This window comes from Budorcas taxicolor, chromosome 1 (assembly GCF_023091745.1).
Source record: "Budorcas taxicolor isolate Tak-1 chromosome 1, Takin1.1, whole genome shotgun sequence".
In the NCBI taxonomy this organism is placed as follows: domain Eukaryota; kingdom Metazoa; phylum Chordata; class Mammalia; order Artiodactyla; family Bovidae; genus Budorcas; species Budorcas taxicolor.
The window spans coordinates 32,121,136-32,145,815 of NC_068910.1; the positions used below are offsets into that span (position 1 = coordinate 32,121,136).

A 24,680-nucleotide genomic window follows, 5' to 3' on the forward strand; every position below is an offset into this window, starting at 1 on the left:
CTGTCTGTGGAAAAACTTCACTCAGAGAAGTGAGAACATGCAGAAACACAGGAAATAGTCAAAGGAGACCAAATAATACTTTGGTCACTAAGCATAATCAAGGACCTGGCAAAAGAACCCACTTGCCAACGTAGGAGACATAAGAGACGTGGGTACGACCCCTGGGTCAGGAAGAGCCCCTGGAGGAGGGCATGGCAACCCACTCCAGTATTCTTGCCAGGAGAATCCCATGGAGAGCGGGGCCTGGCGGGCTGTGGTCCATAGGGCAGCAAAGAGTCAGACACGACTGAAGAGACAGCATACAAGCACACAAGGACCTTTAGTTCCTTCTCAAGGGCTATAGATAATATTCTGAGCCATATCCTATGACTCTGCCCTATAGATACTGCCTTACAGATGCCAGGTGGGAGAAGTTATCTACCAGATGACCAGACTACCCATGACATAAGCTGCCACTAACCTGGCCTCTTTAATGGCTTTTGAACGGCGAGCAGCTGACCCCACTTCTGGTTACACACCGTCCTCCATAAATCGAGCTCCCAAGGTATTTGATAGCTTTTTAATGACCTCTGCATCGTCACAATGATCATCAAAAAGCAGTGTTGTCTTGTAAAGGCTATTAAATAGCCCTTCTTGCAAAGCAGTGTTCCAGATAGCTCTAGACTCACCAAATGTGCTTCTTCTAAAATCCATGAAAAGTGTACTTTACATGAGCATCGATAATATATGCTGATAGAGAACTTTCTGCCTTAATAATGACTGTTCACAGCAGATCCAGACGTTCTTACCTCTAGCTCCAGCTCCTCCCTGTCCATCTCCTGATGGATGCCTGCGATGTAGTCGTTTGGATCATAGTATTCATGGGCTGAGGGATGCCTGGAAAAGGATGAAAGGATGTTAAAACGGCCCTGCTTGCAGTTATGAGTCTCTGTTTTCCCACCAGGAGCTCCAGAAGGGTCACAGGGTAGTTCTCAGAGTCTCAGGTCTTAGTTCGAGTCTCTTTGGTTGTGTTTCTCGGCACAGCCAGGACCTTCCTCGTAATATTTCCATCATCTTCATTTATGTCCATTTCTTCTGGAAGAAGGAGTTAAGATGCAGGCTGAGGAGAAGGGATGGAGTGGGAGGCAGGGGTCGGCAGATCTAAGCTAGTAGATACAGGACGGAAACACAGGGTCCCGCTGTATAGCACAGGGAACTATGCTCAATACTCTGTGATAAACCATAATGGGAAACCAATATATAACTGACTCTCTTTGCTGTACAGCAGAAACTAACACACTGCAAATCAACTGTACTTCAATTTGAAAAAAAATTGAAAAAGATACAAGTTAAGAGAAAGACTGGCTTTGTTCCTTCCAGTGGCCATGCCCCTGGCCCACGAGTCGTTCGAGTCAATATAACTAATTTCTGACTCAGTCTCTAGTCCAGACACAGAGTTATAGTTACTGCTCGGGGCTTCATCCTTAGATTTTATCTCTGAGGAGGAAAAAAGCTCAACTTCAGGCAACACTTAGAGACATGTGCCGGCCTCTGACATAGGTTCAGAGGGCTGTGACCGAAACTGATGCTGTCATCTAGCACAGCCTTCTTTTTTCACCTTTTGATGGTCTCACAATAAGAAAAACGTTTGACATCACAACCCATGCACTGGTACATGTCTGGAATATATGTGCTTGCGTGCATACAAGGCATATATGTATATATGCATGCTCCCTACACGCACGACTAGGAGAATGGAGGTGTGCATTTCTCTAGGTTAATGTGTGTGAAACAGAATTCACAGAACTCACCGCCTCTTTGGCAAAACCACTAACGGAACCTCTCAGAGCCAAGGCAGCAGCTCTGAAAAGTGTCAGACGCAGATGACGAGCTTCAGCTGGACTGCTAGCTGGGGGCCCAAACCTTTAGGCCCTCAAAAGTCAGCGCAGCTATCTGGGGGCGCTGGTCTTCTCCCCCGGGGGGATTAAGTTTTGAAACAACAGAAGAGCAGTCACTCAAGTGAAGGCTGGCTTTCAACTGTCTGAACCCATCAGGCAAATACGCTGCCTGCACATCCAGAGCTGTGAGCCCTGAGGATGTGGCTGGAAGGCCTAGGCTCTCGAGCCTCTTGGTCACTAACGCGCCACCACGCACCCTCCACCCCACCCCCTGTTCAGCCCCTGATGTGCAATCCTGCTCTCCTCTGACCTTGCAGCCAGGAATGGGGCTGGGCTGACCTCTGCACTCTCCTGACAGTTCTCAAGTAGCCCCTGGGGGGCTGGCGCGAGTCATGTCATGTTAACTAGACTTTAAGAGGAGAAAAGCCTGTGACGGTGATGTTCAACACTGAGAGTCAGAAGCAGCCTTACAGCCTCATCAACGTGAAAGGCAGATGGAGTCTAAAATGTCAAATAACTGATCTGACTGATCGCAGTCAGAGAATGGTCTGGTTGTTCCCTAGTAACTGGGATGCTCTGGAGCATTGCTGGTGAGGTCTGTGAGGTGAAGTGTGACCGGCTTGCCTTTCAGTCTGGCTGGCAGCTTGTGGGGGGCGGAACCGCTGAGTGTGTGGTTCCCTGTGGCGTGGGAGGGACAGGCATGAGAAGTAGGTGAGAGCAGGGTGCTGGCACGCCGCCCTGTGCCCCGTGTCAGACAGGTACCCCCTCCTCCTCCACGCGCTGTCTGCTGCAGCCCAGTTCCCTTTGCCACACCTGGGGAATCAGCCCTGGGTTCTGATGACAGCTAACCGTCGGAACCACGGGATGAAAGGCCAGCCTCTGTCTGGCATGTGATGGACAAAGGAAATGCATGCTTGTTGCAACTACTGAGTTGCTAACAGAAACCCAACAGGTACCACTCAGAGGCTGCCCCTAGAAGAGGTGGACGTGCCCTTTGGAATAAGGCATCGAGGCAACGACCTGGACCAGGAGCAAGATGGGAGGAGGCAGGAGGGACTGTAGTATCAGCCAGAGAGGCTAAGAGGGGAAAGTGGACACCCTGCGCACAAACAGACCAAATCACATATGACAAACCACCTTAAAATGGACATCTTTTAAGCCACACAGACACCTTAGCAAATTTCCTGCTCTTCATTTTTTTTCCTTACACATTTTACACCACTGATTAAATCAACAGTGATCACTGCTATCATTCATCCAGTGCTTACCATATGCCATGCTGAGAATTTTCCACACGTGACTTCATTTAATCTTTCAACAATTCTAAGAGATGGGTACTATTATGATCTCATTTTAACAGAGGAAAAATAAGGCCCAGGCAAACAAACTACACGTTACACAGCGAGAGATTAGTTTGAGCATCCGGTCTGGCCATGTCAAAGGCTCTGAGCTACCTGATGTCTCTGGAAGTAAGTGCAGTAGGAGGAGAGTTGTGTAAAGTAATTACTGTGATGTGTTGGATCACAGCTGTTATTCAGTCGGTAAGTGCAGTACTTATATGAGGCGCGTGTGGATTTATTCCACGGATCCAGGTTTGAAATGAGACCCAAGAAAGCAGAAGGCACCACCTCTAGGGTTCTCTTTACACTCACAACTTACTCTGCTGTCTCCTTAAAAGAACCATCAGCGTCCCCTGTAGTGATAACTACCAAACCTTTCCACTGCCATTTGCGGTGATTACATTTTATTCTCAAACAACTTTTATGACATTTGTAAGTAATTTTGTTCTTCGGCTATAATTTGAATAACTCCGCTCCAGGGTTATAATAAAGTAATTAATATGTCGGGGCGGTTTTGAGCAGGATTCAATTTATCGCCTCTATAAACAATAAAGTGAGACATGGGCAACTTGGAAGAAAACGGTTAGGATGTGTTCATTTTTCTCCTCACACAGAAGGGAAGAAACTGACTTCCCTGTACTTCTGTACCCCCGCTAACACACTCAAGATGCATGATCACGGGCTTCCCTGGTGGTCCACTGGTTGCTAATCCACTTTGCGATGGTGGGGACACCCGCTCGATCCCTGGTCCAGGAGGATCCCACATGCCGTGGGGCAACTAAGCTCGTGTGCCACAACCACAGATTCCACACTCTAGAGCCTGCGCTCTGCAACGAGAGAAACCACTGCATTGAGAAGCCCACGGGCCACATCTAGAGAGTAACCTCTGCTCGCCACAACTACAGGAAGCCTGCATGTGGCAATGAAGACGGAGCATAGCCAAAAAAATAGAAGTTGGAAAAGGATGTGTTATCACATTACTTACTCCTCTGGCAAGAGATAGGGATCCAGCACCGGCGGGGTGGGCGAGGACATCTTGCTCAGGGCCATGATGTGCTCAAAGGTGATGTCTGTCTGTGTTCCCGTGTCCACCATCTGTGACTCTGACGGAGGGGTGAACATTTTGGTCCGCGGTGTTCTCCTCAACACCTGGACCACGATGGGTTCCTTGGCTGTCTTGAAGGCTTCCACAGCCTGGTCATGAGTTGCTCTGGATAAGTCTTTGCCATTGACCTGTTGAAAAATATGAGAGTGCTTAGAGGATTATAATTAAGCAGGTTTTGTTAAAGATTAAAAATTCTGTTTGAATTCAACAGCATTATCTTTTTTTTTTCCCCCTCCAGTAGTCATGTATGGATGTGTGAGCTGGACAACAAGGAAAGCTGAACACTGAAGAATTGATGCTTTTGAACTGTGGCGCTAAACAAGACTCTTGACAGTCCCTTGGACTGCAAGGGGATCCAACCAGTCAATCCTAAAGGGAATCAGTTCAGAATATTCATTGGAAGGACTGTTGCTGAAGCTGAAACTCCAATACTTTGGCCACCTGATTTGAAGAGCTGACTCATTGGAAAAGACCCTGATGCTGGGAAAGATTGAGGGCAGGAGGAGAAGGGGATGACAGAGGATGAGATGGCTGGATGGCATCACTGCCTTGATGGACATGAATTTGAGCAAGCTCCAGGAGTTGGTGATGAACAGGGAAGAATGGTGTGTGGCAGTCCATGGGGTTGCAAAGAGTCGGACACGACTGAGCGACTGAACTGAACTGAATTAAGCAGAAGCTGGGAAGATGGTTTTCGTGTATTAGCAGCTAAAAGGAAAACTTGGGGGTGTCCAAGAACTTCACTGCTTAGTGTCAGGTTCCCCAGGAATACCTGGTGGGAAGTGGGTGAGTGTGGAGGTGTGTGGATCAGACATGAAACAATAAACCTCATGGTGGGGAAGGCTTGGCTTCCTCCTGGAATGTCTTTACACAGTTTCACCCCCCTCCTAGTCTTGCCTGTGAGAGAAAGGAGCAGCCTCGGGCTCCAGCCTTTATCATGCCATACGAGCTATTAATAACTGGATGTTAATTAATTTTTCTCTTTGAATGGTGTGTTTTCCCAGTGCATGTCAGGTCAGACTGGCTTTCCTTTCATTGAAGGGATGTGGCATTTCCTTCTTAAATGAATGCCTTTGCTTTTCCTTAAAAAGTCAATTGAGAATATTAAGTCAGTGATAATCAGGCCATAGGTGGATACGGCAGGGATCAAGAAGGAGCTCAAATGACCTGACCCTTCGGTGATGTTTGGGAAACAGCGTCTAGCTTTACTGCTCTGCTGTTCCCGACTGTGTACAGTCCTTTGCTATGGCGACCTTTCCTGGGCGCCCACTGTCTATTGCACGACTGAAGTGAAGATGCCTCTTAACACTTTTCTCATCACAGTCTTGGGAAGGCAGCAGGACCAAAGCATGTTCATCCCCCTCCCCTTATAGCCACACATAAACCACATGAGATGACCTTGCTAGTTACTAATGGGTGACAACTTCGGATGCTGTGAGCAGGATTCTTTCCAATGGTAGAATCCAGACTAACAGAACATGGTTCTCTTTAGAAGAGCTTACATGAGAGGAAAGAGAAGGCAAAACCTTACATCTAGAAAATGAAGTCATTCCCAGCAACGCGGAAGCTATTTCATTGACCTTCCCTGTCCCAACCCCCACAGCCAAGGAATGTGATGCTGTGTTCCGAAGCTTTGGAGATGTCTAAGAATGGCATTTGCATCGTAGTTATCAGACTCTGGAATGTTTTTGTATTATTCCCCAAGAAGTCGGTCTACTTTTTAATGTTAGCAGGAGTTCCCCAGAGTTTCAGATCTTTTCTGGACAGCAGCACTGACAACTTCATGTCATTTGTTTATAAATGCCCAAACCAACTCTGAACCTTGCTTGTCCTGCCCGGCTTCTGCATTTCCACCCTCAGCAGCATTTACTTCAAAGCATACAGATAATTAGGTCCATCCTCTGAGGTAGAGCACTTCGGTTTCTCTGTACCCAAGCAGCATATGAATACTGATGGCACAGCAGTTTTTCTGTTTTGTTCTCAGCCCTTTCACTCTGGCCCTACGGGGATGAGAACTCTGAGGCTGAAATGCCTTGTAAACAACTGTTAGGTTGAGGAATAGATGTCAGATTCTTTCCTTGTAATGAAGCGCAAATAAATCACGCCAGTGGAGATTATTAATGATTTGGAGTCAATCCACTTAAGTAATTTACTATCATTATAAGGGAGTTAGGCAGAGCAGGAACTCGGAGCTGTGAAATGCCTCGAGTGCACCAGTAAATAAGTCAATGGCTGAACCATCAAAGTCTCACAGTCCCTCATCCTGAAAGACTGGGAAGCCAGGATTTAACACCACAACTGTCTTCACTCTCCTTCCACTGAGGACAGAATGAAATGACATAAAGGAATTCTTCTAGCTTTCCAAACCGGTTGAGTACAGTGACCCCTTCTCTGCTCAGCGCTGAGAACTCTGAGGGCCCAGGGATAAGGTAGGGGGGATGAAAGTCAAGGCGGAGTGCTGAGGCTGAACTATCTGAGCCTGAACTATCTGAGCCATATCTTCCATTAATGCCTGGCAGCTAGAGTCAGATAATAAAGGAATTTATGACGTCACAGCAAAATTTGTCCCTGGATCCCATTTATGCCACATCACAGCACCCTTAGGACATACTGGTTTGGCCACTGCCAGCTCTCCATGCTGGCGATGGCTGACACTAAAGGTAGTTTTAGTAAACTCAGCACAGTACGACTTTTGAATGGTTTCTGCAAGTTATGTCAAAACTCTTTCTCTATAATACAAGGACTTTTGCCAAAAGAGAATGACATGGGATTTTCTTCGAAGGAGTCTTCAAATTGTGTCTCAAAAAAATCCATCCTGGGAGTCTTTTTAGCCACGTTATAAGGTCTTGCAAATACCTCAGCAGAAAGGTTCAGTTCAGTTGCTCAGTCGTGTCTGACTCTTTGCGACCCCATGAATCGCAGCACGCCAGGCCTCCCTGTCCATCACCAACTCCCAGAGTTCACTCAGACTCACATCCATTGAGTCCGTGATGCCATCCAGCCATCTCATCCTCGGTCATCCCCTTTTCCTCCTGCCCCCAATCCTGCCCAGCGTCAGAGTCTTTTCCAATGAGTCAACTCTTCACATGAGGTGGCCAAAGTACTGGAGTTTCAGCTTTAGCATCAGTCCTTCCAAAGCACACCCAGGACTGATCTCCTTTAGAATGGACTGGTTGGCTCTCCTTGCAGTCCAAGGGACTCTGAAGAGTCTTCTCCAACAACACAGTTCAAAAGCATCGATTCTTCGGCACTCAACTTTCTTCACAGTCCAACTCTCACATCCATACATGACCACTGGAAAAACCATAGCCTTGACTAGACGGACCTTTGTTGGCAAAGTAATGTCTCTGCTTTTGAATATGCTATCTAGGTTGGTCATAACTTTTCTTCCAAGGTGTAAGCGTCTTTTAATTTCATGGCTGTAGTCACCATCTGCAGTGATTTTGGAGCCCCCCAAAATAAAGTCTAGCTGCCTGATAAAAAGCTTCTCTCCTTGTTCCTCCTGCTTCCTGTCTGCAACAAGAGCTTGGACTGTGTTTCCTTTCCACTAGATCAGACAACATTCCCCCTGGGGGAGGCCTGAGGTGTGGGTTTAATTGGCTGTCTCCTGTGTGGAGGTCTGGTTCCTTTTGCTTAGTGATGGAGCTGGGTCTCTGAGGCCAGGTTAACATACTGAGGGATGAAGAGCAGAAAAATGGAGAACTGGCATCTGACGATTGTCACTGAGCAAATGAACGAACTAAGCTTAGAACCTCTTAATCCCAAAGTTCTTGTCACATGTGAGAACACAATCCTTATGCTTTAGGCCATTTTAACTTGGATCTTAACTCCCTGCAGCCCAGAACACACCGATTGGTGCAGCTATTGCACAAATGGTTTGTAAAGTGACACAGGGACATCTTATTTGTTCCCACTGACATTTCTCTGGTCTGTATAAGACAGTGAGTGAAAATGCTTTTCTGATAAGGACTATATCTTAGTGAGATTATTTTTCTAGGAAAGTGATGGCATCTGCTGCTTTACTTGCATAGGTGTTAGGCACCAACGCTACAACTACTGAGGACATCCCTGGTGACTCAGTGGTAAAAAATCTGCCTGCCAAAGCAGGAGATGTAGGTGTGATCCTTGAGTGTGGATGATCCCCTGGAAAAGGGAATGGCAACCTATTCCAGTTTTCTTGCCTAGGAAATCTCATGGACAGAGAAGCCTGGCGGGGTTGCAAAGAGCTGGATATGACTTAGTGACTAAACAACAAAGAACTGCTGAGCAGATGCTTAAATGGTACCTAGAAAATGAAAGGACGGACTCTCCTGCATCAGTCTACGCTAAGAAGATTCTCGGGGACAAAGAGCTGCCCTGTGTCTGGGTGCACGCTTACAAACACAAGAAGGCTTTTCTGCATCTCTCCAACTTAGGCTATTATTAAAAGGCATTGATGCAACAACACCCACAACATCCCTAGGGTCTAAGATGCAGAGAAAGAATAGTGGCAACCCCTCTGGGAAGCCAGGAACCTGAGGGTGACTGTGAAATGTCCTCTCATCGCCCACCAGATTGTCACCCCTGCTCAATACTGGGTTCCACAGAAAGAGCGCCGTACCTGGTGGGACACCTTCAGCAGCCCTCAGGTGTATGTTAATCAAGCACAGCTCAAATATGCCTCCTCCACAAAGCAGGGGGCCCCCTCCTGTCTTACAGCTCAAGGCTGCAGTGCCCCGGGTCCCAAACCATGGAATCGGACCAGGGTTAGAGACTGTTGTTTTGGACCATTTATTCTGAGTCTCAGTTTGTTCACGTGCAAAATAAATGTACTTATAGTGTTATGCCTCTTAGGGTTATTCTAAAGTTTAATGAAATAATCTACTTTATAGCCTAGCATGCACATAATAAGAATTTACTAAGATACCAGGGCTAATAGGGATCCTGCCCTAGAAGAGCCACATTTTCCCGGGAGACGACAGTCTGCAAATCAGAGCAGCAAAATGCAGCCTGCTTAGGTAGCCTTAAGAGACACATTAGTATACTGAGGGGCTTCTTTATTTTTCAGTGAAGTTCCCTAGCCCAAATGTTCCTGAGCTGCAGACATACATATTAATGTTTTCAGTCTGCAGGCTGGAATTCTCTGTGTGGGGGTGCAACAGATACATTCTACGGGACTTGACCCCTGCCACACAAACTTCCTGACAAGCTATTGCAAGCATTGGTATATTCTTCTAAAAGAGGATGAGACGACGTGGGACTTTACTCTCCTAGACAATCTATTTTTGCAGCCAAATTTGTTTTGAATTACCTTGTGCACATAACACTTATTACCCTGTCATCTTGGAATCACATCAGTGAGAGACTCGGCGAGGTGATAACTCCGGTGCACGCTGTTAGCCGACCAAGAACGACAACCTTTATTCCCGGGATTAGCATTACACCTACATTACGCCAAACGGCGATGATGATGGCTGCAATTACAGGCGCGATGCTCATCCCGTGACGTTTGGCCCAGTCAAATTAAATATCATTAACTCGCCCAATTGAGCAGATTGCTTTTTAAAACAGTTTATGCGGCTTTAAAACCAAGTAAATGGAATGTTTTTGAAAGAGAAATGCTGATGGCAAACTTTATTATACATTAAATGCTTAAGTTATTCACCTAAGGCTGAGGATGGTCTCCTGGGACGGAGGTGCAATTAGGGTAAAAATCCAGCTGGTTTGTCTCAGGGCAAAACAGCGCTGCTGCAAATCTGACAGGACACTGAGGGAACTTATAGAGGTCCCTGAGCAGGAAATCTCCAGGGATGAGATGCTGCAGGCATGCAACGATTCCTTCCTGGTTGCACTGAAGCCTGGGTAGCATGCTGTGGCTCTTTGAGGTGCCCATGAGTGCATATTCCATGGCCCTGAGAATTAAAGCAAAGCTGGGGTGCTCTTCCATTTGGGGGTAAATCTCACTGATAATCCCCCTGTCCATCCTTCATGCATTCATCAAGCATTTACTGAGGTTATTTAGTGAGACTTGCTCCCCTCTTGGCTGCAGGGACACCACTTGGAAGAATTTCTTGGGGAAAGATGGCATGGGAGAGCCACTGACAAAACAATCAGAAGAAACGCACTGTAGGTAGCATTTCCCCCTGGCATCTAGTGAGGGGCTTGATCTGGCCGAGGAGGCGACTCTACACTGGAACACTAAGCTAGTGAGTTACAAAGAGTCTTAGTTTGCACTGTCTACCTAGACATTCCATTGGTGAAAACTGCTGTCATACACTTTCAGAAATCACCTTTCCAAAGAGGAGCCGGGGCATTCCTGGTGGCTCAGTGCCTGCCAGTGAAGAAGACACGGGTTCGACCCCTGATCCGGGAAGATCCTACGTGCTGTAGAGCAGTGAAACCCATGTGCCCCCACTACTGGCCCTGTGCTCTCCTGAAGCCCTTGTGCCCCGGAGCCTGTGCCCTGCAACAGGAGAAAAGCCCGCGCAGCAGCGAAGACCCAGCCCAACCAAACACAAATCAGTAAAATTATAACCAACAAAAAAAGAGGCGCCAGAGAGCTCCAAAGTTCCCTAAAACAAAACTGTAAGCAGTTCAGGATATTCTAAGCTACATTCAGAGAAGACATGGCATACCCCTTCTAAATTAGAAAATAAGTTTCTATTTATGGGAAGACATTTGGTTTCTGCGGATCGGCAGATAGCAACCACCTCAATTTCTATTACATGTGCAAATGGCCCCAGTATAAAGTGCTTATGCAGTTTCAAAGTCGGCCTATTATAAATTATGCCCCAGGCTAAAACCCAACTTTTATAGGGTTCATTTAATTAAACACAGGGGCAGTGATTGCATTCTGCAAAATATCACACCTATGTTTTCAACTAATTAAAACTTAGATCGCACTGGAAGCAATAGACGATAATATACAACGAAAAGTAGAAGGTTTCATGTCCTGATTTAGGTTGGATTTAAAAAAAAATCTTTTCTCATTCAGGAAACTCCTTCTGTCTTAATTTATTTCAAATTTATAGTCTGCTGTGGGGCTCGATAAAGGGAAGGCCAACTTATCTAAAATGGAGGTATTATGCAGCGAAGAGGGAAGATGGGTCTTAATGAACAAACGGTGTTCAAATTAATGTTTCTGTGAAAAGTGCTGATTTTAGAGATGTGTGTGAAGAAAGTACTCACTTCAGAGATGTGCATGGATAAGAACATTACACTCACAGAGACCTCGGCTCGGATGCAGTAAGAACTTAAATCTGTGCGGGTGCATTTGGTCTGCAGTAAGGTCCGTCTAGTCAAGGCTATGGTTTTTCCAGTGGTCGTGTATGGATGTGAGAGTTGGACTGTGAAGAAAGTTGAGCGCCAAAGAATCGATGCTTTTGAACTGTGGTGTTGGAGAAGACTCTTGAGAGTCCCTTGGACTGCAAGGAGATCCAACCAGTCCATTCTGAAGGAGATCAGCCCTGGGATTTCTGTGGAGGGAATGATGCTAAAGCTGAAACTCCAGTACTTTGGCCACCTCATGCGAAGAGTTGACTCATTGGAAAAAACTCTGATGCTGGGAGGGATTGGGGGCAGGAGGAAAAGGGGACGACAGAGGATAAGATGGCTGGATGGCATCACTGACTTGATGGACGTGAGTCTGAATGAACTCCGGGAGTTGGTGATGGACAGGGAGGCCTGGCGTGCTGCGATTCATGGGGTCTCAAAGAGTCAGACAGGACTGAGAGACTGAACTGAACTGAACTGAAGGACCTCAGTGAGGTTTGTCCATGGTAATTTCTAAATTACCTGTCCTGACGTTATTTCCATAAGTTTGGTATGTCTTCAACTGAAAGCTCCTCTCCTTATCATATTCTGATCTCCCTACATGGATGAATGTATAGCCTGGGTAATTTTCCTATTAGAGGAGTCTTCTGTCAAACTTAAGCCTATCATGTTTCAAAATCCTTTACCCCCTAAATGTAAAAAATACCTGGCTACCAGCCCTTGACTGATAAAAAGATGACATGTCTGAAAGAAACAGGCTAAAAATCATACATATACTCTATTAAAAATCATACATGTACTCTACTAAAAATGATTAGTAGTAAAATATTACAAGATGCTTTCTTCTCAGGTCAGTATCCTATCTTCATCAACAAAATCTTCCTTATCTTCTTTTGGAAGTTCTGATATCATCACCCCTAAATCCACTGTAAGTGTCAGGTTACAGGTGTCCATTAAATTACAATGTATCTGAACCATTCTGCATCTTCAAATGAACATGCAACTTTAACCTCATCTGAAAGGCAGCAATTTACAGCAGCAGCTCAATACATAACAGGAAAGCCCTGTTTTAAGTACTTGGAAACAAGGTGTTTCTATAGCTGAATCTGTCTACTTTCTAGGTCTTGTAAGTTCTCTGAAACTCGAGTGTCTTTTCCAGGTACATATTCTGTTTCTCTAGAAAAGGGATTGGTTTCAGGTTATAAGTCAATTAAATATGGTCCTTTATATGCCAAGGTTCATCACTGTTCACTCCTGGAGGATGTCCTTGCAAATGTCTTCAACCATCCTTGCCCTTCTCTTATTCCTTCTTACTTATCTGCTAAGCCCTGGCCAATCCTTCTGGTCCAACCATCTGCCTCACCATTTCTGCATGCAAATTACTGATGCTGGAGGACATTCCCACAAAGAGATGTCACTGAGTCAAATGGGATGTCACCCTTCACAGCTTTCCAGAGGTGTGTAATTACGTAGTTATTTGCTTTTCTGTTGAGTGCCTGTATTTTCTCATGGGGTCCCCAAGGTCCACAAGGGCAAAACAGTGTGTGATCTGTTCACTATAGGATGCCCAGAGGTTAGCACAGTGGCTGGCATGCAGCAGCCTCACAAATATTTATCACCCAAGTGACCTATTTACATGTCTGTAGACCATCACGTTCTCGTCATGCACACTTGTTGGCATTTCATGGCATACCTTCTACTTTTTGGAGAAAAAAAAATGAGGTCCAGAGAGGCCTTAGAGTGTCTATGAAGAATCAAGACAGTCCCAGCTAAGCTCTCCTGAAGTCTCTGGGTTCTTAACTCGCAGGTGACAAAGTGGGGCCATTGGAAGTGAAAAAAGAATCCCTGATCCCCAGTGGAGAGGAAAGAGACAAATGGCACATCTATAGACCTCACAAGAAACGCAAAATTGCTTCTTTCTGTTCCTCAGACAATTCTCTCCCCTCCCTGGCCATCGTCGCCTCCTCCCAGTGGTGGTGTGGACTCAGCTGTGAGCGCTGTGCCCGGGCCAGGTGAACTGAGGGTGGGTGGGCACACATCATGTCCACGCAGAGGAAGGAGGGCCCTTGTCTAACCCACAGTGAAAGCCAGAAGGGCTGGCCATGGGTGGGCTCTGCCCGGGTCAGGAGTTGGCTGCAGTGGAAGCACATCATGGCTTGGCCTATGGACACGTGCACTTGAGTCTTGCACATGCGGAGGGGACTGCTGGGTGCTCGGCTCCCTCACCCTCTGCCAGGAGGGCTGTCAACAGGGGTCTTCCCTGAGTACTTGCAGGTTGAAGAGTCTGAGAAAGCCCCTATCAGCTCTCTGTGCGGCATCGCTCACCTTCACACCTAATGAGTGACCAGAAGACGTGAGGTCGAATATTGAAGCTTCTGGCACTTCAGTCATGATTCAGTGCCCTTGTCTGCCAGATGGAGACTTGGTCTAAGCACTATGTATAAACCAACTCACACAATCATGAGGCAAGCTCTACTATCATCACCATGTGATGGGCAGGAAATCAAGAGGCACAGAGGGGTCTGTGCATCTGAACACCTTCCATTAAAGATGCTGGTGGCTATCACCTTGAATCGGTAGATGCATGCTTAGTTCAAGAAGTATTCATACTTCTTCCTACACATCTGACTCTTTGCAGCCCCATGGACTGCAGCCTGCCAGGCTCCTCTGTCCCTGGGATTCTCCAGAATACTGGAGTGGGTTGCCAAGCCCTTCTCCAGGGGATCTTCCCAACCCAGGGATCGAACCTGTGTCTTTTATGTTTCCTGCACTGGCAGGTGGGTTCTTTACCACTAGCACCACCTGGGAAGCCTGATCATGATCGCCTGGCATGATCTCCTGTGATAACAGCAAATACAGCCACACAGAGAAGAAAGAAAGTGTGGCCAGGTTTTTGCAGGCATCACTCAAAGGTTTATGGAAACCATTTTATTATGTCATTTTCATCTGCTTGGTATGAACTTCATACTGGGCTCATATGTCACTTGTATAAACTTAAATTTGTTAGCTGTTTTTTCTCAAAAACTGAGGGCTGGCTGGTTAGAATAAACTTTCTACCTTCAAGTCTCTAATCATCAGAGGAGGGGATGTGTAGGAAGACTCTTCCATCCACAGGACCATGGTCACGCCGTTTACAGCCATGTTTAATGATGTTCTATGTCACTGCAGTCACTTAAGTTTCCAGTGAGGAGGGGCTTCTAACATGAAGCCAGGCAAGAACAGGCGGGAGTGCTGCGTATGACGAGGGTCCACAGTCAAAGCTAAAATCTTCAGCCCTAGTCCCCACGGCCTGGGCTTCAGTGTTGGCTGTGTCAGGGAGATGCTGAAGCATTTCGAGCAGGTCAACCTCTGGGGGCCTCAGTTTCTCTGTCATTAAAATGGGTTTACAGCAGGACCTAACTCATTGGGTGGTGTCAGAACTAATTAGGCTGTGCAGAGAAGGTAATCACGGCCCTGTACAGGGGGAGGATTCAACAGCTACTAAATCTCCGTTGTCCTCACTCAGTCATAGAACTGCTGGGGAACCACTGGGTGCCAGGCACTGATCACATGGCAAGCAAGGCCCAGTAACACTGGGTGAGGACGGGCACTGCTGGGGCTCTGGGATGAGACGCATGGGTGCCTTGAGTTCCTGCTCGGCCAGGTAACCAGCTGTGTGACTTAGGGTGAGTCTCGCTACTCCTGTGCCTCTGCATTCTCAGTTGGAGATAGGGGATATTTCAGCTCTTACTTCTTATGCTTCTGTGACAATTGATCTTAGCACAGTGCCCAATGCTGGCCGTTGTTTGAAAGTGAGAAAGTCGCTCAGTCGTATCGGACTCTTTGTGACCCGATGGACTATACAGTCCATGTAATTCTCCAGGCCAGAATACTGGAGTGGGTAGCCTTTTCCTTCTCTAGAGGATCTTCCTGACCCAGGAACTGAACCTAGGTCTCCCACATTGAAGGTGGATTCTTTACCAGCCAAGCCACCAGGGAAGCCCAAGAATACTAGAGTGGGTAGCCTATCCCTTCTCCAGCGGATCTTCCCAACCCAGGAATTGAACTGGCGTCTCTTGCATTGCAGGTGGATTCTTTACCAACTGAATCATTGTTTACAACCCTACAAACCTAGACAAACCACCTACCCTTTCCTGTGCTTCGTCTCTAAGTGGAGTTGTGTAAATCTATTGAAAAAGGCTTAGAAGGCAGTCTGGCTCATAGTTACCACTTTGTCCTGGGATAGTGGCCCACACGTGGTTCCTAAAAATTCCACCCGCCAAATTTCAGTAGAAACCTAACTGCAAAAGTATGTAAGAACAACTCATAAACAAGGCTCACTGATGTGGAAAGAAGGCATCGTCTAGATCCTGGTGTCCCTCTCAAAGACGTAATACCCTGAACTCGCAGCTCTGGCGTCTGCTCTGTGCCAGGCACTGTGCTACACGCGTTACGTGGATAACTGTGTCCAAGCCACAGGAAGAAGGCCAGTGGAGAGGTGAGGGGTGTTATCTCTGCTTTTCAGATCAGGAAGTAAAGGCCAAGGAGTGCCAGCAGCTTTCTCAAAGGTGTGCAGCTCATGAGCAGTAGAGATGGGATTTCAACCCGGTCTGCCCAACTTCAAGCACCTGCTCTCTCCACTGGACAGCGCAGCTGGAGTGCCGTGATCCAACCTCAGCCTTAAAGCAAAGAGAAGTGGCAACAGCTGATGACACTGAGCCCAGGGCTTCCCAGGTGGCACTGGTGGTGAAGAACCCACCTGCCGATGCGGGAGACATGAGTCATGCGTTCGATCTGTGGATGGGGAAGAAGCCCTGGAGGAGGCCATTGGCAACCCACTCCAATATGTTGCCTGGAGAATCCCCTGGACAGGGGAGCCTGGTGGCTGCAGTCCCTGGGATTGCAGAGTCGGACACAACTGAAGCGATTTAGCACGTATGCATACTGACCCCAGGAAGCGGGGGAAGGGTGAAACAGAGTCATCAGAAAGACAGAAGGGGAGGCACAAGATGAGGAACACGACTCTCAAATGGAAAGAACAAAGATCGTTGTCAAAGGAGAAAGTTCTCTGGACACACCTAGGTGGGGGTGGGTGAGCTCCGTCATGCTCAACCAGGTGGGCTCAGCCACCTGTCCTTTCTCAGGAACTCATGGCTGTGATGGTGCCATATTTAATGAGACTTACTTACCTATCCCGTCCTACTCAACAGCAGAGAGGAATCTTTTTTTTTTTTTCTCCTAAATTCTATCTTACTAAGTTGTCTCATCACATTTTAGCATGTCTGTCCTATGAATGTCCGCGTCCCAAGGCATTTTATGAAGTCCTGACAATGGAATGCCACTTAAAATAGTCCAATTAGGGAAAAATCTTCTGTTGAAAAAGAAAACTCTTACCCACTAATGAAATAAGTAGCCTCAGACTTCTTGAAGCCTTTGAATCTTAAAGAAGAGTCAGGTCAAGAAAGCTAATGTTGAAAAATGCTTACTGGCTGTAATGCCCTGTACTTTATTTGCTTCTTTTAACAAGATTATGAAATCTCCTAGCTATCTCTAAACAACATGAAGGTCAGGTAACAAACCAATGAATTCCAGAAAGAAAATCAAAGTTAAAGTGGATTCACTATAGATAGAATTTCTTGGCTGTCAGGGATTTGTGTAACCTCAAATCTGGTTTGGAACCTCAACAGTGGTTTGGAATTTTTTGGTTCTTTTTTGTTTGATGTCAGTTTCCCATCCAAAAAAAAAGAAAATTTTGATGTATATCACTTTGATGAAAATTAATTTTGGCTCCTGTATCACCAACTAGTTCATCTAGTGATCTACAGACTGATTAGTAAAACTGATAAAATGACTGTGATAGGATCTTTGAAGAAAATACTGTAAAGACTAAACGTAGTTGTTGTTTAGTCTCTAACTTGTGTCCGATTTTTTGCGACCCCATTAACTGTAGCCTGCCAGGCTTGTTGGTTTGTGAGGTTTCCCAGGCAAGAATACTAGAATGGGTTGCCATTTCCCCCTCCAGGGGATATTCCTGACCCAGGGATTGATCCCACAGCTCCTGCTTGGCAGGTGGATTCTTTACCACTGAGCCACTAGGGAAGCCCCGATTAAATGTAGGCTTAGTGGTTAAAAAAATCAGTTGAAAAGGGCCTGGTGTCAGCGTGAAAACAAACTACTCCGGAATTCTGAGAGAATGGGCTATTTATTCTTCTGTCTTTATAGAGTCATAATCATTAGTTGGCTTGTCCATAATCACCTTTCTAAATAAATTATGCTGTGTCTTCTCAAATACCTTCAATTTCCTAAAAAGCATTTGTATAAAGGACATAAATGGTATGGACCTAACAGAAGCAGAAGATATTAAGAAGAGGTGGCAAGAATACACGGAAGAACTGTACAAAAAAGCTCTTCATGACCCAGATAATCATGATGGTGTGATCACTCACACTCACCTAGAGCCAGACATCCTGGAATGGGAAGTCAAGTGGGTCTCAGGAAGCATCACTACAAACAAAGCTAGTGGAGGTGATGGAATTCCAGTGGAGCTATTTCAAATCCTGAAAGATGATGCTGTGAAAGTGCTTCACTCAATATGCCAGCAAATTTGGAAAACTCAGCAGTGGCCGCAGGACTGGAAAAGGTCAGTTTTCATTCCAATCCCAAAGAAAGGCAATGCAAAAGAATGCTTAAACTACCGCACAATTGCACTCATCTCACATGCTAGTAAAGTAATGCTCAAAATTCTCCAAGCCAGGCTTCAGCAATACGTGAACCGTGAACTTCCAGATGTTCAAGCTGGATTTAGAAAAGGCAGAGGAACCAGAGATCAAGTTGCCAACATCTGCTGGATCATCAAAAAACGAAAAGAGTTCCAGAAGAACATCTATCTCTGCTTTATTGACTATGCCAAACCCTTTGACTGTGTGGATGACAATAAACTGTGGAAAATTCTAAAAGAGATGGGAATACCAGACCACCTGACCTGCCTCTTGAGAAACCTGTATCCAGGTCAGGAAGCAACAGTTAGGAAAAGGAGTATATCAAGGCTGTATATTGTCACCCTGCTTATTTAACTTCTATGCAGAGTACATCATGAGAAACGCTGGGCTGGAGGAAGCACAAGCTGTAGTCAAGATTGCCAGGAGAAATATCAATAACCTCAGATATGCAGATGAGACCACCCTTATGGCAGAAAGTGAAGAGGAACTAAAAAGCCTCTTGATGAAAGTGAAAGAGGAGAGTGAAAAAGTTGGCTTAAAGCTCAACCTTCAGAAAACGAAGATCATGGCATATGGTCCCATCACTTCATGGGAAATAGATGGGGAAACAGTGGAATCAGTGGCTGACTTTATTTTTCTGGGCTCCAAAATCACTGCAGATGGTGACTGCAGCCATGAAATTAAAAGACACTTACTCCTTAGAAAGAAAGTTATGACCAACTTAGATAGCATATTAAAAAGCAGAGACATTACTTTGTTAACAAAGGTTCGTCTAGTCAAGGCTACGGTTTTTCCAGTGGTCACGTATGGATGTGAGAGTTGGACTGTAAAGGAAGCTGAGTGCTAAAGAATTGATGCTTTTGAACTGTGGTGCTGGAGAAGACTCTTGAGAGTCTCTTGGACTGCAAGGAGATCCAACCAGTCCATCCTAAAGGAGATCAGTCCTGGGTGTTCTTTGGAAGGACTGATGCTAAAGCTGAAACTCCAGTACTTTGGCCACCTGATGCAAAGAGCTGACTCATTTGAAAACACCTTGATGCTGGGAAAGACTGAGGGCAGGAGAAAGGGATGATAGTGGATGAGATGGTTGGATGGCATCACTGACTCTATTGACATGGGTTTGGGTGGACTCCGGGAGTTGGTGATGGACAGGGAGGCCTGGCTTGCTGTGGTTCATGGGGTCACAAAGATATGGACACGATTGAGCGACTGAACTGAACTGTAAAGGTCCACACCAGGGGAAAACTGAAAGGATGGCTGGAAATTGAAATGTCATTCAAAGGCCAAAGGTACTTAGGCTGGAGTTCCTATCTGTGATTTCTATGAACAAATGACATCTAACACTTCTGAGTATTTTCTATGTACCACACACGAGGCTTATGGATTGCACATTCAATCACTTATTCACGTGCAAAAACAGAATGACTAAAACTCCAGTACATTTGTGAGTGAAAACAAATAAGGAAGCTGCCCAAGGAAGATCACTGTCTGGTTAAGAAGATAGATGCTAATAATCCCATAACTGAGGGAAGGAAAGAGAACCTGGCAGGGACAGGGGTCAGGTGTTGGGAAGAGGGGACTCCTCTGCAGAAGAGATGTTGAGGGCAAATCAGAAGAACAGCCAGGATTTACGTGGGGAAGAAGGGAGGAGAGTGTATTCCAGATGAGACGCTAGCATGTGCAAAGTCCTGGGGCTGGAAGAGACCCGGTACAGCAAGGTCAAGATACAAGCCATAGAGATGCTTATGTGAAGAGCCTGGAGAGGTGGGGAGGGTTCAGATCATACTGCTCTCTGAGGCTGAGGAAGTGGAGTCCTCCCAATTTCCACCACATTCCCATTTTCACAGGAAGCTCAGATTTAAGAGAATAAGTGACTTGCCTAAAGGTTCTATAGATATCAAACAGTAGTTGGGGGAGCTTGCACTTGGTTTCCTAACTCCAAATACAGCATTCTTTGCAAAGGTAAGATACCTGCCAAAGTGTGAGGATCAAGACAAACAGAGGCAAGTACCAAATGTCAAAACCTTGAACTGAAGAAGGACCTGGGCAGGTCCCGAGCCCTTGCTCCTTCTGGGAGCCTTTCCTCACAAGTTCCTGTGGATGCCGAGGACACCATGACAACACCTGCTGTTCCTGCTCTGACCTGAGCCCCTAGTTACTACTGGAGACTTTGCTTCCTAAGACTCTGGAATCCTGTATCTCTCCCCTTTTGCTGGAAAATCATAAGAGATTAGATTAGAAGAGGAAGATTGGCTCATTTTGCTGACTGATTAAAAAAAGCTACTCAGGGACTTCCCTAGTGGTCCAGAGGCTAAGATCCCATGCTCCCAATGCAGGGGTCTGGGTTCGATACCTGGTCAGGGAACTAGATCCCGCATGTTCACACTAAGGGTTTGCAAGCTGCAACGAAGATTGAAAATCCCGCATGTCACTAATAAATAAGACCCACAGCAGCCAAATAGATAAATAATACTAAGAAAAAACAGACATTCAATCTCAAATCTCAACAATTTGCCCTGCAAAGTGGAACACGTACTCCTCAGCCTCAAAGAGGGGAGCTCTACCCACTTGCTCCGAAAACTCTTTGTCCTTCACATAAGCTGCCCCACATTCACAGCATTACAGTATTTAAAAAAGAAAACCAGGCCCACTTACACGAATTTTTGGATTCTTAGTTTTGACCTTTATTGGATGTCAGCAGTTCAAAGTGGTATTATGATGGGTGGTTATAGGCCTTTTCATTATGAAAATTGTTCAAATCTCATGGGAGAACTAAGCAGCGAAAGATAAACTGCAGAACTGAAGCTTGCATTGTAGCAAGACAGCCTTTGTTTGGCCTTGTTTTTGGTTTTTTGGCACAGCTCTTGTTGCTCAAGTGTTCTCAGGGAAACAGGGCTCCATATTTTATTCTAATAGCATCATTTTGGAGAGTGATGCTGTGTCCTTGGGAAGGCGTACTATTTCATTGCTTATCTAGTTCATGCAATGAAAGCACAAAAGCTAACCTCGTCTTTGTCCTCAAGTTTGGAAAAATTCCCCATTTTAAAATGCAAATTACTGCTCAATTTGTTGCAGAAATTTTGGTTAGAGGAGAAAATATTTGTCTCTTTTCTGCTGGGTTGAGATATATTTCTTAATCTGAATAAAAGTTCCAAACGGGGGGGGGAAAAAAAATCCTTGCTCCTCCCAGTTCACATTTCACCTCTAATAGGTACGAATATTCCATTTAGGAGTGCTTACCTGCAGAAATGAATCCAGATATAGCTTTCTGGGTTCAACACAGTCAGCCAGTGCTGAGACACTCCCTTGCAACCAGAGACCACGAACAACTTGACATCAATAGATGGTATCAACTGTGAGTTATCTCCCCTGAAATACGCAATTACCTAATGACTGCTGTGAGAAATTAATGCAGACTTCTGGAAATATTGGCTTTGAAAGAAGAACCAAGGAAAATGAGTGGGAATAACCAGCTCTGGAGACATCTACGGTGGAAGAGACAGGAAGTGCGAAGATTTAGGACCTTTGTGAATCAAAAATAAACTTAAGTTGGTACTTCTCGCTCAAAGATTTATAAACGTGATTTATAAATGGCACCAAAAGAATAATGATGACATCCTAGGATATTTATCACCTCTGAAACAGGAAATAAAATGACTCTCCTCTTGACTTCACAGGCACCGGAGGGCTTAAAATATGACCACATTATAATAATTGATCCTCGCTTTTTTAGTGATTAAACTCTGGGAAGTAAGAATAGCAGAATAATTGCATATTTCAGCTGCACAGAACACCCAGCACATAGGAGGCCCCTGATAAGTTTGCTGAACTGAACAGAAATAAAAAGTGAAATGAAAGATATTTCATAGAAAACGTGAAGTGGGTGAAAAGCACTAAATTACATATGCATGAGTCTTGTAATTGATAAATGGTGGGAATCAAGAAGAGCAAGTAAGCAAAATATTCTACTTGAGTTAAAAGAAAACATGGATCCTTTCTGGGCCTCAGTTTCCTCACCTGTAAAATGGGCAGATTGCTCAGATGATGATGATGATGACTTTTAATGTGAATCTCACTGGACTTGGAGGTGCTCTCTGATCATTTCACATTCCCCAACACCTGACCTATGCCTTACAGCCGTTCTAGACACAATTCCACAATTCCCTACTCCAGCATTACTGTCACATCCTGGAAGCAAGATATGTGCCCACAAATCCTTTCACATCCTCAGGGTACTAGGTTAAAACCTCCTGATTTTACTTCCTTGTTCTCTGATTTGGTCACAGGGAAGCATTCATGGTAGGGGGTCCTTTCAGGCATACCCCTGGCTCTCAGGTCCAGCAGGGGACACAGAGAAGATGGACCCCATGCCAGCAGCCACCTGGAAAAACCTTGTTTAAGTGACACAACAACCCTGAGGATGTTCCAGGGAAGTGAGTGATCAAGTGCACTAGAGAGGGTGGCTTGGCGCCCCATTCTGAAATCTCGCTTTTGTTGTCAGAGGTTGTTAGAGACTTTTAATAATGGAGCTTAAGAGGTTAATTTTGTGAAAGGAACAAGAATACGACTGCTTGCAGGGGCACGGGGCTCTAGTCCATAGGACAGAGAAGAACCAGCAGTGTTTCCTAAAATGATTTACTAGACATGGGTAGAACTTGCTTCTGAGCAAACTCTGAGAGACGGTGAGGGACGAGGAAGCCTGGCATGCAGCAGTCTGTGGGGTCGCAAAGTCGGACATGACTTAGCAACTGAACAACAACAAAGACCTTGCTAGAAACCTACCAGGAGCAAACCATCTGGAAAAGAACTAACGAATCAGAGAAAACACTTGATAACACAATTAGAATATGAGGAAATGTAGGGGTTTTCCAGAGAGAGGCAGAGGCAAGTGTGTGTGTATGAATTTGATTATGCCCAACTTCAGGCTGGAAAAAGAATGTAATAATATTTTTGAAGAGTACAGTTATCACAAACTCTTGGTTGCCAGGGGGAAGGGATAGTTAAAGGACTTTGGGAAAGTCATGTACACACTGCTGTATTTTAAGTGGATACCAACAAAAACCTACTGTATAGCACATGGAACTCTGCTCAATGTTATGTGCCAACCTGGATGGGATGGGGCTTGGGGAGAATGGATACACACACATGTATGGCTGAGTTCCCTCACTGTTCACCCGAAACCATCACAACATTGTTAATCGGCAACACCCCAGTACAAAATGTTTTTGGAAGAAAAAAGAAAGAGAACATACCAAAAAAAAAAAAAAAAAAAGAGCAGAGCTATCAGAGGGGAGAGGGAGATGGCTGGGGTTGATATTTATCTTTTGAATGTTCAGTACAGTTAGCAGTTATCCCAAGATGGGTGGAAATTCATTTGCAGCTATGTTTCAGCAAAATGAGACTGCTGGCAGCAAAAATATGATTCCCCATCACAGGCGGTGGCAGAGGGCAGCCGTGGGAATACCACGTCTGTCTTTAGCTGCTTCAGGCAATGGTAATTTTCTTCCTCCTCCTCTGCTTTGGTTCCCCAGTTGATCCTCCCAGCCGCTGGCCCTGGCCTCGGGCATGGGTGGCTCCTCCCAGCTGCCTAGAGGAGCTATCCCACGTTGAAGGCGCAGCAGTAAGGAGATACCCCTCGTCCAAGGTAAGGAACAGCAGCTGTGCTTTGCTGGAGGAGCCGTGAAGAGATACCCCACGCCCAAGGTAAGAGAAACCCAAGTAAGATGGTAGGTGTTGCAAGAGGGCATCAGAGGGCAGACACACTGAAACCATACTCACAGAAAATTAGTCAATCTAATCACACTAGGACCACAGCCTTGTCTAAGTCAATGAAACTAAGCCATGCGCGCGGGGCAACCCAAGACGGGAGGGTCATGGTGGAGAGGTCTGACATAATGTGGTCCACTGGAGAAGGGAATGGCAAGCCACTTCAGTATTCTTGCCTTGAGAACCCCATGAACAGTATGAAACGGCAAAATGATAGGATACCAAAAGAGGAACTCCCCAGGTCATTAGGTGCCCAATATGCTACTGGAGATCAGTGGAGAAATAACTCCAGAAAGAATAAAGGGATGGAGCCAAAGCAAAAACAATACCCAGTTGTAAATGTGACTGGTGATAGAAGCAAGATCCGATGCTGTAAAGAGCAATATTGCATAGGAACCTGGAATGTCAGGTCCATGAATCAAGGCAAATTGGAAGCGGTCAAACAAGAGATGGCAAGAGTGAATGTCGACATTCTAGGAATCAGTGAACTAAAATGGACTGGAATGGGTGAATTTAACTCAGATGACCATTATTTCTACTACTGCAGGCAGGAATCCCTCAGAAGAAATGGCGTAGCCATCATGGTCAACAAAAGAGTCCGAAATGCAGTACTTGGATGCAATCTCAAAAACGACAGAATGAT

At 45.6% G+C, this 24,680-nt stretch overlaps 1 protein-coding gene across 1 annotated transcript in view; it reads right to left on the minus strand.

Annotated features, from left to right (window-relative positions):
* PDZRN3 (PDZ domain containing ring finger 3) overlaps positions 1–24,680 on the minus strand; it is a 267,871-nt gene that overhangs the window by 18,397 nt on the left and 224,794 nt on the right. Inside the window, exons 4-5 of the mRNA XM_052637657.1 lie at positions 4,203–4,450; positions 789–876 (exon numbers count right to left, since the gene is read on the minus strand). Of these exons, the coding sequence (XP_052493617.1) occupies positions 789–876; positions 4,203–4,450 (336 nt within the window). The remainder of the gene's footprint in view (positions 1–788; positions 877–4,202; positions 4,451–24,680) is intronic.